Source organism: Electrophorus electricus, chromosome 2 (genome assembly GCF_041902795.1).
Source record: "Electrophorus electricus isolate QZ-2024a chromosome 2, ASM4190279v1, whole genome shotgun sequence".
In the NCBI taxonomy this organism is placed as follows: domain Eukaryota; kingdom Metazoa; phylum Chordata; class Actinopteri; order Gymnotiformes; family Gymnotidae; genus Electrophorus; species Electrophorus electricus.
Genome location: NC_137498.1, coordinates 27225293 through 27239464, shown reverse-complemented (window position 1 = coordinate 27239464; position 14172 = coordinate 27225293). Strand labels below are relative to the sequence as shown.

Sequence of the window (14172 nt, the reverse complement as noted above, 5' to 3'; positions counted from 1 at the left end):
ATATCAAAAATAGCATCCACACCATGTTGCAATATTTCTTACTTTGATGACAGCTATTCTCCCTGTTGTCATCCTCATCATACTTTAAACAAATGACATTTTTGTTGATATATGTTCTGCTGTTATAAATGTCATGTCTGTTATGACTTTGCTGAACTGATCCCTTACAAAAAAAATTGTAATATCGCAGGAGTACCACACACAGGTGGCTTTCCCAGTAGTGAATAATGTTAGGAGTTTATGTACAATTTTAATTATGAGGTAATTTTAAGAATGCTAGTTTTGTGAGTGTTTCCCAAAATCCATCTTAATCTTAAATATTATGAACAGTTTTATGCAGTTATTTGTTGACTCTGCCTTGGCAACTGCTCTGGAATAGAACCGCAGTAGACAACCAATCTATTTACATTTTCTAATGATTAAACCACAAAAGTACCATTAAAATTTAATAATGAATAATGGATAATATGAAAAAACAATAGAAACATTATATTTGAAATTCCTACCTACTGCATTTCCAAAGCTTGTGGGAAAGAAATGACATGACTAAACTTGCCAACACGGCCCAGCAGCTTTCACTGGCAGATTTTCATTTTATCAGACCATCTATTTCCATGACAATTATGTTGCCCTCTCAACAAGGCAAGATACGTTTAGCCAAGTAACATTTATATTTACAGCATTTGGCAGACGCTCTTATCCAGAGTGACCTACAAAAATGCTGTCATTTACTCATAGAATACATCCTAGCCAGTACAGTAGGTTAGAGTCCAAGATACCAATGAACTAGAATGCTGTTGAAATACAGGGTTCAATGCTGATGCCTAAAAGTGCATAATACATAAGCTCTACCTCAGACAACAATCAGTGCAATAAACAATAAGTACTAGAGTTTCAGTTAGTCAACAAAGGAGCAGTCAACATCACTGCAATAAAAAATACCCAATAAGTAACAATAGTAAATGTGAATAGATGTTAATGACTTCTGGCTAAAGGATTTTTTCCTTCCACAGCCTAATACTACAAAGTGTAGGCAAAAAATATTTTATGAGTCTTATAGGAAAAGTACAATAAGAAATACAAACAGAAATTTCACATTTTTCATTGATAAATGAAATGGGATCCCTGATCAGGATACAGTTTCTTTCTTGGTCAGGTGTCCAGTACTGATGGTCCCAAACAGGTCTGGAGTTTTTTCTTGATATGATAAAAAAAATAAAATAAAAAAAAACATGTCTATTATTAAGAAAAAAATTCCAAATCTACAGTACTCTTCAATATGTTAACGTGGTAGAATTCATAATTGACGTCCCTTTGGCATCGACATCTTTCACAACAAATGCTACACCCTTGGCAGAAATGCTCTCCACAATAAAAGGAATTCAGCAAGGTTATTTTCTCCATCTCTTATTGTGGTCTTAAGAAATAAATAACACTTCACGAGCACAGATTGTGTAGTCTTTTTTGCTTTCTCTTATGGTTATCATACAGCTTTTGTTGCATTTTCTGTGCCTTTAACTTAACCCAGAGACTTTGTGTTCAATATCAGTTTAATCATTACATAGACTATCAATTAAATACAACTCTGTGGGACTATATGAAACATCCTAACCTTTTAATTTGAAATATTTCACTTCATTTAACTGTGGTGTTAACATTGATATGGTGTCATCTTCAGGATCTCTATTTTCAAGTATTTCTTTGTTCCATGGGACAGGTGTTTATAAACTCTGGCAAATAAGATGTCAGTGGAAGAATAAGGAATATGGTGTATGCGTGGTGAAACACTGATTAAAAGAATGTTCAGTATTCAGACAAATCAATGAGATAAAACAGTAATAAGATTAAAGATTATACCAAAATACCCATCTGCTTAGTAGTGTTGATGGCACACACCACCGCAGGTAGATGCAAACATTAATCACTATGGTTTTCATTTACATATTTTCTCAGTGCACATTTAATGTTTTAATGGTAAAAATGTACAGGATAAGAGAACAAATTAGAGTTTCAGGAAAATGTTCACATGCCTGGTACAAATCAGGCAGGTGACACAGATCAGGTACTGACAACTCAGGTTTATGTCCAGTAAACCTGTTACATAGCAAGTTGGCATGTTACAACTAACCTGCACTTATGCAGGAAATATGAACTTTAATCCCTTGCATTGCTCATGTTTTTGGAGACATGAAATACTGCTATTCCTACATGTTGTTGAATGTTGCACTTAGAAAAAAAGAGAATTATGCCTGGAGGATTTCATATGCACATTCAACAAGGAAAAATGTCTCAGAATCATTGGAATATTTTTATTATCTAAAGACTCAAACGGTCTGAAGTGTGCCCAGGCCCAGACCTTCTTTGTTGGGCATGCTTGTGTGACCTGGAGGGCCTGATAGTCTGGTGCTTTTATTATTTAAAGGGTTAAAAAGTCTGAATTTTGCCCAGACTTAAAGCTGCTTTGCTGGGCATGTGGTTGTGAGTCAGACCTGGAAGTGTGGTTCTTTTAACTAGCATGAAGGGTCAACTGGCATCAGTGAAAATCAGTTTGCATTTGATACTGAAAAAATCTATTTCACCAAATTAAACATGGAGGGGGAAAAAAGGGTGGCAAACGTGGAAAAAGCTCTGCTTTAAATAAAAAAAAATTACGAAAAAGCCAGCGAAGGAGAATATATTTTTGGAAATCAGCAAATATTGAATAATTGCTTCATGTAGTGTGAGGCATGGCCTTTGAACAGTGTATCGATTGTGGCTTGTGGAAGGCTGTCCCACTACAATTCTGGTTTTCATACCTATATCAATATGAAAAGCGGATTCAAATTGCAATTTGTACATTTACATGCTTGTTACTGTTCATATTAACATTCTTCTCCAGCAACCTCCAAGAGGTACTCCACAGGCAAGAAGAGGTTGCAGAATGTTTCACACCAAAGGAACCAAGAGCACGTTCTTCGAGATTGTGGTTAACTGAAAAGACTAAATTGGCAAGACAAAAACAATTATAAAAAACAAAGGCAAAGTATTAGTGCCATTCAGAATGCAAGTTAAATATATTTTGTTCAAACATTTTAGGATCTTTATTATGTTTGGTTCATCATAAATAAAAAGTGCATAGAAAAATTTTACAGGGTTCAAAATCTTTGTACAATTATATACATATGTGCTAAATAACAAGAGTTCATCATGCTAAATTTAGGGACTCAATCCTTACTCTTCATGTCAAGTAAACAAAACATTCTGTACAAAAGCACAAGGAGGGAGGACCTAAAGCCTATTGAAAGCAGAAAACAATTATAATCTGCAGTCATGTTGCATAAAATAAATGCTAGTGTAGAACCAAAGCAAACTTTGTAAATTTGTGCTACAGTTAATTTTATTATACTAGCTATCACTGGTCATAAGCCACTGAGGTAGTAGACCTGCGGAGGGTATGGTCAGATGTAAAGATATTTTTAAAAGAAAAACACATGGCTATAAAAAGCAGCTGTACATTCCTGTTTTATACTTTGACATTGCAATTACGGAAATTGGGTACAGCTGATAGGTTTCATACCTTATGACAAATGTAACTGAGTAATTCCCAAAGCACTGTAAAGAACATATAAAAACTAACGTTTAAGTGGGGATGGGACGGGACATTTAAAAATAATTTGCCCACAGCAGAACGTCAAGCACCTCCCATTTAAATACACAGAACTTAAATTCCTCACTATTATGGATACCCTTTGAATGGGCTAAAAAAAATTAAAATCTGTACAAGTACCCAGATGTAGTCATCCAAATTCTGGTGTCACAAACTGGCTCACAAACCACAGTCATCACAAGGGAAACAAAGCTGTTTAGAATTTAAAAAGCGCAGTGAAAATATTTCTGGTGCCTTCATTAGCACCTTTATTAAAAATGTTCAATGAAAAACTTCCAGTAACAGGTTATAATAATCTACTGCTCTGCAATAAAATACAGAGCAACACTGATAAGGTGCTAATGGAGGACTCTCAATCAATGAGCTCTTCCAAATCAGTAGCAAAAATACAAGAATGCTGTTGAATCATAATATTGAACTTACACTCAGGAGTACTATTGAACTTAGGAAGTGCACTACAGCTGGGAGCAGTCATTAAGTCAACTTCAGGAAATGTATGAGCAAAATATGTTTAATAATTATGCTGAAAAGGGGCTAGATAGCTAAGCAAGAACTAAATAAAAGGGCTGTGTTTTCAAAGGTTACTGATATTCTGTAAGAAAAATATTAAGCAGGACAAAGTGTGAACGGGAAACTAAACGTAAAAAGATTATTAAATTAAAAAACAAACAAAACCACCACCACACAAAAAAAACAAAAAAAACAAAAAAACCTGTCTTCATTTTTTAAATGATCGGCCAGATGTGCTGGTGCTTGGTCCAAAAAAAAAAAAAAAAGGGTTTCACAAACTAGGCAAATTTCAAAGTCATAAATGGGTGTTAATTTAAGCTAAAATGTTTCCTTTAATGCACAAATTCCTCCCTTATTTACTTATTTCCTATATTACCCCTGAGTACCTTCAATATCTATAATATGGATCCCCTCATTCAAGTTGTACATGTGAGAGAAGTAAGTACTCCTAGTTCAGGAAGCGCCTGCAACGTCTAGCTCCACAGTTACAGTGCAACTTGTTGCTGGCATCTTCAATGGGAAATTTGTAATCGTAAGTGAGCTCCTCTCCACGGTAGATCTTCCTCAGGGCAAATATGACAATGTGCTTCCGGCCTTCCACGTTAATGACTCGTGAATAACAGTTGGGCTCACAAGAGTGGTTAATAAAACGTGCTGCATTTCCATGCACGGTGGCATCCACCACATCAAAGTCGTCGATGCGGAACATGTAACAGCCAATACCCTTATTATTCATAAAGGGGGGGGAAAGAGAGAGAGAGAGAGAGAGAGAGAGAGAGAGAGAGATACAGACACACATTAAGGGACAATTTTCAAAAAGGAGATGGCAAAAAGCATCCATCAACATGACAGAGATAAAGACAGAAGAACATAACAGGTCATTTTTCATACTGTCATTTAGAATCAAGTTTCAACATAATTATGGTGCTTTTGGCTAAATGAACACATTACACCATGCACTAAATATTTTTTAAAGAGACCGGGGGATCACCCTTGTTTAATTATTTATTAGGATGATTTAACATTATTAACAAAAAGGGTTAGTGACAAAGGTTGATGAGTAACAAAGGGTTAGTTAAAAAGATTAGCAGGATGAAAACACTGCTGACGAGCCACCGTATATAGCATACCTTACTGTCGTAATATTTCTCCCGCATGTCAGTAAGCACTGAACGAATGACATTACCAGCATACTCAATCACCATCTCTCCAGCTTCTATGTTCCTCTTGCAGAAAAGTCCACGTCCATGAATGGCAGATCTATGAACAAATGAAAAAAATATGAGGACAATACTTGGTCAGGAAACTTAGCAGGGATGCCATTTCAATTTATGTTACATAATTCATTGCATGACAAAATTAAAATATTTACTTCAAATCTATTGTCTATTTCAGAGTTGAGCAACCTGCATCTAATTTGGCTGCCTTACCTATAAACCCCAACAGCTTCTTTAGATGTTTTCTCAAGGTGTCGGAACCTCATTGCCATTGGTAACTCCATGCTGGTGGCACGTCTAAAGAGGTTTTGTAATTGAGAAAATATTTTTCTTGACATTACATTAAGTTCAGGTAAACAAAAATCTATTTGGCATTGCACTGACCACAGACGATTAGGCTTCAACAACATACTGACCTGCTAGATTTGAGCTTGACTTCGTCCTCATCTTCATCACATGGCCTGCTCTCTGGGAGCTGGCGGTGTTGAGAGGCCAGGAAGTTGAACATATCAAATGTGGATTTCCTGCAGGACATGAGACCAGTATCCCTTGTCATAAGCCTTGAACTTTCTGCACATGAAACATCTGCCCATACAAACAGAACAATAGCTCTGGCAATTATTGTAAAGAACAACAAACACCCAAGCTGGCCCAAGTTAATTCTGCCCTAGATGCTTTACTAACCATGCTTACGATCTTAAATTAATCAGCAATTTATCTATTAAAAACATTCCAACTATGTGCTCATACCGTGAATAGACTTCGGCGCGAGCACAGCCGCTAGGGTTTACTGGCAGCTCTTGCTCAGGTTTTTCATGTTGATGGAAACGGAACTGGTGCTTCTGGCACTGGGCAGCACCCTGCAGTTGTTCCAGCAGGAACAGTACAGCATCATGAACAACACCCAGCACCCTGGCTCCACTCATTCCTCCCAAAGGCAAGTGCTCAAGCTGACAGCCTGCCCGTGCCTCTTGGACACCATCCACCACCGCCTTCCATGCCACTAAGGAAGGAGACAATGACAAGAAGAGGAACACAGATATTTACATATCATTTGATCATGGTTCACTCTAAAATGTGCTGACGCAAGAAGATACTGACCCTCTATGCTGTCTGCCTCCACACTGAAGCCATCATCGCTAGTAATTTTGAAGAGCAGATGGGGCTGGTCGTATGTGGAACACCCATCCTGCTCTTGTTTAAAGGGTGATGGAGAGTCCTCATCTGAGCTCCAACCTGAGAAAAAAGATGAATATTTGATATCTCCTTTGCAGTAAAAGAACACTGCTTGTAAGCCACTGTGATCACAGAGGATAAAATTAGTCTGGAATCAATTCCAAGTTTTGTACTTGCAAATGTACTTGCAAAACTGCTCAGAGCCAAATAGAAATACTGAAAGTAGATTACAATACATATGCACATGTTATAAACATATGATACCTGCACAGGGCCCCCAGTCAGAGAGGTCACTGTTTCTGGAGCTGACCCATACATGGGTTTTGCCCTGACCACACTTTTCTCTTCCCTGGGGTTCATCAGGTTCACATTCCTTTGCACCAATTCTATAAAACAAAACAATGATGGGTTCTGTGTACATTAATGCAGTGTTTGTAGATGTGAGTGTTTGAGTGGCTAACCTTTTGCTCTCATATTCTTTGGGTTCATCAATCTTTGGTTCTTCCACATTTTCAACTTCATGTTGGTCATAGTCTAGCACCTCCTTAACAGTTGGGGCCTTAATGCGGACTTTATTGGCTCTACAGTTAAAAGAAATGATGACAGTTCATGGTTTGGATAGGTTCCACATACATCTGTTTAATGCCAATTCAGTTCATACCCATAGCCCAACTAACCTGTTGAGCTCATCCTGAACTGTCTGCTCTGTGAAGTCCGTCCTGGATTTTTTTACACCAGTTCGATCTGACACTGAGGACACTCTTTTGACCCTGACCTGAGACCTTGAATGGGACAGAATGTCAGGTTGATTCTGGTGATGCAATCTCAGAGACTGTTCAACCAATTCAGGAGAGTGGATCTTATTGAGGTATGGGTGAACCTGGTATTGGCATTGGCTCAGAACACCAGGGATTGCCATTTCCCGGTGACTTGCCATGGCTCTCTCAATTATAGACTGTGCCTCATCTCTTTGGCTCCTTTCTGATATTGAGGAGTCTAGCACAGAAACATTCTTGACTCTTACACCACTGGTTCTTCTCACAGCCACATTGCCACTGTTCATTCTTGCTTCTGAAGGTTTCTGAGGTAGCCTCCTGATTAAAATTTTACTTGAAGGTGCAGGTCCATTAGTATATGATACTACATGTGTGGTTGGACCTTGGCTGAGGCTTGCCTGTGGCACAGGTGCTACAATAACCCTTGGGATAGATCGTGATCCAAGGTTACGACTGTGAATGATCTGAGCAATCTGGCTAATTTGGGTGTAGGATGGTGAATTGGCAGTAGGCATCTGGTAAGTATTGGTCTGTGGGTCTTTTATTAAAATCTGACCAGAACGGTTAACAAGCAAAACTTGTGGGGTGGAGGCTGTGTCAGCCACACTTGGTTTTCTGGCAGGAGCAATGCGAATGGCAACAGTTCTGCTCCTTGTGGTATCCTTGGGAACAGTATCCAGACCATTAATTACAACCGAAGAACTGACAGCAGGGGTATTTTGTGCAAAAACTGAGGATGCCAATGAAGTAGAAGCCATGCTCACAGGCACAGATAAAGGAAATGATGTACCAGCAGGTAAAGTCATTCTGACTACCCTGTGCTGTGCTGTAGGCTGTGGGATAATAAAACTCCTTTGTGGGGGTAGACCTGAAGCAATTATTTGCACTTTTCCAACACTGTTAAAAGGAAGAGCTGATGTCTCTTTTACTGTAGGCTCTAGCAACTTGATCTGTTTTGGCACTTTTACATCCTGGTGTAACAAATCCAGTGACAAGGAATCACATGCATACATTATGCTGCCATCTTGAGCAGAGACAAAATTACCACTGGCAGGATCTAATAACACCTCATTTAAACCCTCTATTGGTTGATGGTCCATCAAAATGTCCTCATGTCTAGTAATAAGGTCACTGCTTGGGTCAAAGGCATGGGAAGAGGACATTGAATCTTGAATTTCTACTACAGGTTCCAGCTGCGATTCTTGCACCATTAAATCCTCCATAGACATATCTTCTTGTGAAGAGAATACTTCAGTAACAGAGTCAACAAGCATCTCCTCATTCTCTGGTAAAGGTTTTGACACCTGAAATTCCTGTATTTCACAACTTTGTTCTACCAAATCTGTTTCCAAAATGTCTGGCTCACTAACATCGTTTGTTAATTCTACCACAGACTCTGCTGTGCTAGTGCAAACTAGCTTGCTTCCATAGTTATTTTCCATGCAAGGGGTGATGCCTTTCAATGGCTCAGTATATTGTCTATTATAACTACTGACTAGTTCCTGAGTATCACCTCCACTGGCTTCGTCTGCATCACTTTCTGAATCATTGTCTGCTCCATCCAACTGAGAAATGGACTGTGAGGTAGGAAGGACAGTTAAACTTGTCTGTGGAGAGTCCCTGGCAGACTCACAAACCAGTACTGTGCGAGAGAAGTTAATGTAATGCCCAGAGTCCTCATCAGCTGAGTCTAACTCAATCTGCCCTTCAGGAGCTGCAAAGCCAGGACTGTCTTCAGGAGCTGCAAAGCCAGGACTGTCTTTTACACTAGAGTTGTATCTAGTGCTATCTGCACCTGGATCTTGTCTTTCACCTAGCAGGCTGTTCTCTCCAGATTGTGCTCCATATGCGACTTCAAGATCCCGTGTTACTGCTCCACTGCCATGTGGACCACTGTGCAAAGGGATGTCCTCATTCAGCAGAACTTCATCAAATTCCAGCTTTGCATTCAGCATGGAGCCTACTTCCACATCAGCATCTGCATCAAAGTGTGTGGAGAGCAACTCTTGATCCGAGGAAGGTGGTGCTGGGTCGTGATCAGCAATGACTGTAATCATGGACACACCCTCTTCTGGTATTCCTGCAGCATCCTCTGGCTCTAACGAGGCACAGAAATCTTGAGGTACCTCTGCAGTTTCATGTGGTGTAACTTTGAAATGTTGCTGAATCCTTGGGGAGTGGCATTGGGAGAGGAAAATGCTTGGGGGGGGATCTCCAGTGGCTCCTTGCCGAGGGGAATACGCTGAGGTAGCACCAGAGGGGGAGGAAGGAGGGCGCCCCCTGCGTCTAGGTGATGTGGAGCTCATGGGGTTCTCAGAAGCACCAAGTGGAGAAACAGGGGAACTAAATGGAAGTGATCTAGGATGAAGGGTTCCTCCTGATCGCAGATTCATTGGGCCCGAAGGAGAGGTATGGGGAGGAGAACCATTTCGGCTTCGAAGGGAAAGTCTCCTTGAACGGCGCGTCTCATCAAGGTCACAAATGGTCAGGATGTGATGAGAAGTAGAAGCTGCAGTGCCTGTGGAGGGGGAAAGCTGGTATCAAGCTCTGTGATATATACAGATATTCACGTGTTTTTAGAAGAAAATGTACCTGGAGAGGGCAGCGGTCGGAAAGTTCCACCAGCGGGTCTCCTGTTGTGTGTGTGGCCTGGAGTTTTACATCCTGCTCCTGTGTCCAATGTAATGTTAGGAGACAGGGTACCCTGGCACAGCTCAGTGGCAGGACCAGTCTTAGCAATGTCCACATCTAAGACAAATAACCTTAGTCACATTCAAATTTAAAAGGGAAGAGTCATCTTAGCTGTCCCCAGGTCTACTCATCTACCCTCAAAATATTTGTGCAGTCTTTGTGCAAAGATCCTGCTTTATTGGCTTAAAACTGTTGCCCATTCTTTTGACTGAATGATTACTGCAATATAATTTAATTCATTCCAATAAGCAAAGTTGCCAAAACATCTGCAAATGACATCAGGAAATAAGTACAAATTCTCTTAGATTTAAGAACATCTACTACAACCAACTGCATAAACCAAAACAGGACAGTTTAATCCACTTAGAAGTGTCTGATAGTGCAACTGAAAAGAAACACATCAAAAATTTATAGCAGTATTTACAGTTAAACAGTAAAACAGCAAAACTAACCTTCGTGTGGTTTTGGGCTGTGTGCAATGGTGCAGTTCTCCTCCTGGTTTTGAGCTGAATTCTGAGCACCCCTTGGTGATGATGGTCGCACGTCAGTCACTTTACAAGTGTACCGGCATCGTTTTCTTGGGTCAATTGTGCTCCAGTACCATCGAGTGCATCTTGAAAAAAAAGACCAAAAAGATGAGCCATCTTTGGCTCAGATTTATTACATACACTACAGAACTTATTACATAAGATGATGTTGCAGCTATGCATAAACAAATCCTCTAAACATCGAAAATGATTGGGAGAGACTTTAGACTGGATTTCTCAACTATAGATGAATACTTCATTTGCAAAATAATTTAGGATTTAAAATGGAATGGAAATACCATCCCCCTCCAATAAGCCAACTCAGTCAAAACTTCCAAATTTTTTATGTTTAATTTTACTTACTGGTAACCCACAGGATACAATTTCCCTGAATTTGCAGAGAACTCTGTCAGCACACCTAATTTGTGAATCTGTAGAGAGCCTGCATTGAAGAAACATACGGATGAGATGGTTGTCACAGCTGCAAATGGGCACAGTAAAATATGAAAACCACTACCTACTGCCAATTAAGTATGCATGTGTAGTATGTGTTCTTCAGTATGTCAATGAAGTCTTCAGTGCTTTACTCTAAATATAGTCTGGCGTACTCAAGGTTGTGCTTAATAAATCGAAAAGCTAGAGGGGAAAAAAGTGGTTAAAAAGATGCACATTATTAAGTGCGCATTATTTGCATCACTACACACTGGTTTACGTACCAATCATCATGTTGATGCACTCTGGTTCCAAGCCAGTTAGAAACTTTCTGCGAAGGTTAATACCCTCAAAGTCTACGTAAACCCGTCTCAAAACCTCGAAGCCATTCGTCGTCTACGAATGAGGAAAAAGTATGAAATTCTCAGAGCTCATTTGACAATGGCCAAGTTAGATATGAGGAACATAAATCGCATTTCAAATGAACCTTGTTGTTGATGAGGTCCCGGTGTTTGTAACAGTAGACCTTTTTATCACACTGAAAGACACAGTGGCTGGCGCGAGCACACATAAAGTGGTAGTTACTCTGACATGAAGAGAGACAACAGCCCACTGTTGCTCCTGTGTGACCACACCGCTCACATCGCTGTGAAGAAAAGAGGGTAGAAGTTAGTCTGAGGCAAGAGCATGCACTGCTTTGAGGCTGTATAGAGGAAATGAACTCATATGCATCCATTTACTTACGTACTGATTTTGAACTTTTGATATATTTAATGTCCTAAAAAAATAATGTTTAAGACTGGAGTTTTACATTGTGCCCTGTGTGAGCGAGAGGGGGAGAGACAAAAGTTTTTAACAAAACACTAAGTGCTACTTTGGAGAAGTTAGTGTAGTGTTCTGCTTATTGAAGTCCCATATTGCTTTATTAAAAGCAAATGTAAAATGTGTTGAGCAGAACTGTATACTACAGTACAGTAAGACAGAAGAGCCAGTAGTTTATGGATACACAGCTGCTATAGACAAGGCTATCCATGAGCCGCGAAGGAGAAAATCTGGACACAGCTAAATTAGAAGTACAAGAAAGTATTGTTCAATGTAAAAGAAGGAAGCTAGCCCATCATTACAGAAAGGAAGTCTTCGCATATAAAATGATATCTGAATTAAAATTATATCTAATTAATCAATGGATGGTGTAACCAGGAGAATTGAGAGAACATCAGAATCCAGTTGCTGTACTCACCTACTAACCAATTAATCATGTATAACAATGTTAGCAAAGGACTAGGTGTTTTGACTGTAACCTTTGAGATGCTTAATGCTTGCAGAGAATGCACTGAGTACTCTCCCAGATGTAACCTTAAAATATTCTTGGCAAACTCATTTTCCTTGACCCACTGGTTGTGGCTCTCTCGGAGAAACGCACTACAGCTGCGTTGGAAAGCTGTGTAAGCATTTGCAGCCTAGCCTTCACCAACCACTGGTTTGCCCAAACACACCTCTTAAATAATTACTTTTCCATGAATCAAAATAGTATTCACCATGAATCGCCCCCTGGCTACAGCACTGTGTACATGCAACAAGGCTCCTTTAATCTCCTGCACCTCTGCTGACCAAATGCAGCAGTTCACATGAGCCCACTCATTCTGTCCCAAGTACAACAGCCTGCCTGCCTCCTGTGAATACAACAAAAAGAGTGATAAGACAGCTGAATGCAGAAGGTACAACACTAAAGAAAGATCAACAGTCTTGTAGAGAGCCTGCATGGATGACAGACTTACACTGGGTTTGGCATCACCCTGCTGTTGGCAGAGAGAGCACTGTCTTTCATCTACACTGGGCAGAGTCATAGTCTGAGGATCTACAGTTCATTGGGACAAAAACAGAGCCATTAAAATAAAAGCTAAATTGTTAATCTCTGTCTGTCTATAGCAGGACTTGACAATGACTTAAGAGTCGATATCTGGGCATTTTTACCTAGTGCTTTTAAATAGTTTTCTTGGGTCTCTCTTGCCCTGGTAACACTGCGGTCCTGCCGCTCCAACCACTGTGCATAAGTGTGCTCATCAGAGGGTGGAATTATCGCCTCAGCAAGCATACCACTGTAGAGCAAGAGAGCACATTATTAGAGCAGGGATAGAATAAGCTCTCTCAGCAGTTATGCATGTGTTAAGTAATTATGGATTGGCACAGAAAAAGCACACACTAGTAAGCAGCCAGATAACAGATGCAAAATACAAAACAGTGTTAAATTATATAAGCATTTTATTTTCCAGTATCCTATTAGCTACATTAAAATACCCTGGGAACAACTAAATCTATTTTCAGCTTTATACATTTGATCACAGTACAACTGGCTACATGTCATAACGATGGAAGTTAGATGCTGTGTCTAGTGTAGTGCTCGACATCCAAAGTAAGAAAAGTGGTAAATCCAAGATATTTTCTGGCTATATTACATAATTCTGAGATTATGCAACAATCCTGAGATTGATGGGTCCAATGTTTTCAGGTCATGCCTAAAAGGAAGGGCCCATTCGATTTGGGACTGACAACACCACCAATTCTAGCATTAGACAAATTGTTGCAGGTTGTTTTGACACATTAAAAGTAAATACCTTGGGAATTCCTTCATAATGGGTTTCCACATTTTAGGGTCCTGACTGTCAAACCAACTGAAAGCTTGCTCCAGTAACTGCAAAGAAAATATACACACACACACACACACACACACATTCATTCAGAAAAAAAAAACCCCACAAACATTTTGTTCAAAACAGAAAATCCCAAATCACATCTAACATGCACAACTAACTGTGCAGGTCAACAGCAGTGTGGAGCTCTGACAATGCTATACAGAGCCTTTATCTACCCTCGATTATATAGTTCGGAACTTTGGCTTACCTTTACATATAAGGCCTTGGCTTGGGCTGTGGGCCTCTGACCCTCTGGAAGAGATGCTTCATCTTGAAGCCTCTTCATGAGCACCATCACCACATCTTCGTGAAATACTTTCTGTATAACAAAATCAGAATTATTGCTACTTCTGATAAATTAGTTGCAAATTAACAACTGCAGAAAATTCTTAAGATTCAAAACAATTAGTCTTATGACACAGGATGTGGTTGGTAGAAGAGACAGCAAAAAAACAGCATCACAGAAAATTAAGCCAGGATGTAAGACAAAATGAAAGTTCTAGA

The 14172-nt window shown here is 39.6% G+C and overlaps 1 protein-coding gene across 3 annotated transcripts in view; it reads right to left on the bottom strand.

Moving 5' to 3' along the window:
• Positions 1–3056: 3056 nt before the first annotated feature.
• kmt2ba (lysine (K)-specific methyltransferase 2Ba) overlaps positions 3057–14172 on the bottom strand; it is a 33540-nt gene continuing 22424 nt past the window's right edge. For 2 of the 3 annotated variants that reach the window (XM_081697505.1, XM_035529173.2), the window contains exons 19-37: positions 13877–13987; positions 13591–13667; positions 12950–13074; positions 12754–12833; positions 12514–12648; positions 11463–11621; positions 11260–11371; positions 10907–10985; positions 10469–10629; positions 9918–10073; positions 7227–9843; positions 7011–7130; positions 6814–6935; positions 6475–6609; positions 6124–6376; positions 5790–5897; positions 5587–5670; positions 5287–5416; positions 3057–4880 (exon numbers count right to left, since the gene is read on the bottom strand). In XM_081697505.1, the coding sequence (XP_081553631.1) occupies positions 4605–4880; positions 5287–5416; positions 5587–5670; positions 5790–5897; positions 6124–6376; positions 6475–6609; positions 6814–6935; positions 7011–7130; positions 7227–9843; positions 9918–10073; positions 10469–10629; positions 10907–10985; positions 11260–11371; positions 11463–11621; positions 12514–12648; positions 12754–12833; positions 12950–13074; positions 13591–13667; positions 13877–13987 (5040 nt within the window). In that variant the 3' untranslated portion in view covers positions 3057–4604. Of the gene's footprint in view, positions 4881–5286; positions 5417–5586; positions 5671–5789; positions 5959–6123; positions 6377–6474; positions 6610–6813; positions 6936–7010; positions 7131–7226; positions 9844–9917; positions 10074–10468; positions 10630–10906; positions 10986–11259; positions 11372–11462; positions 11622–12513; positions 12649–12753; positions 12834–12949; positions 13075–13590; positions 13668–13876; positions 13988–14172 lie in introns of those variants that run through there. The other variant, XR_014117173.1, reaches the window with a different exon arrangement.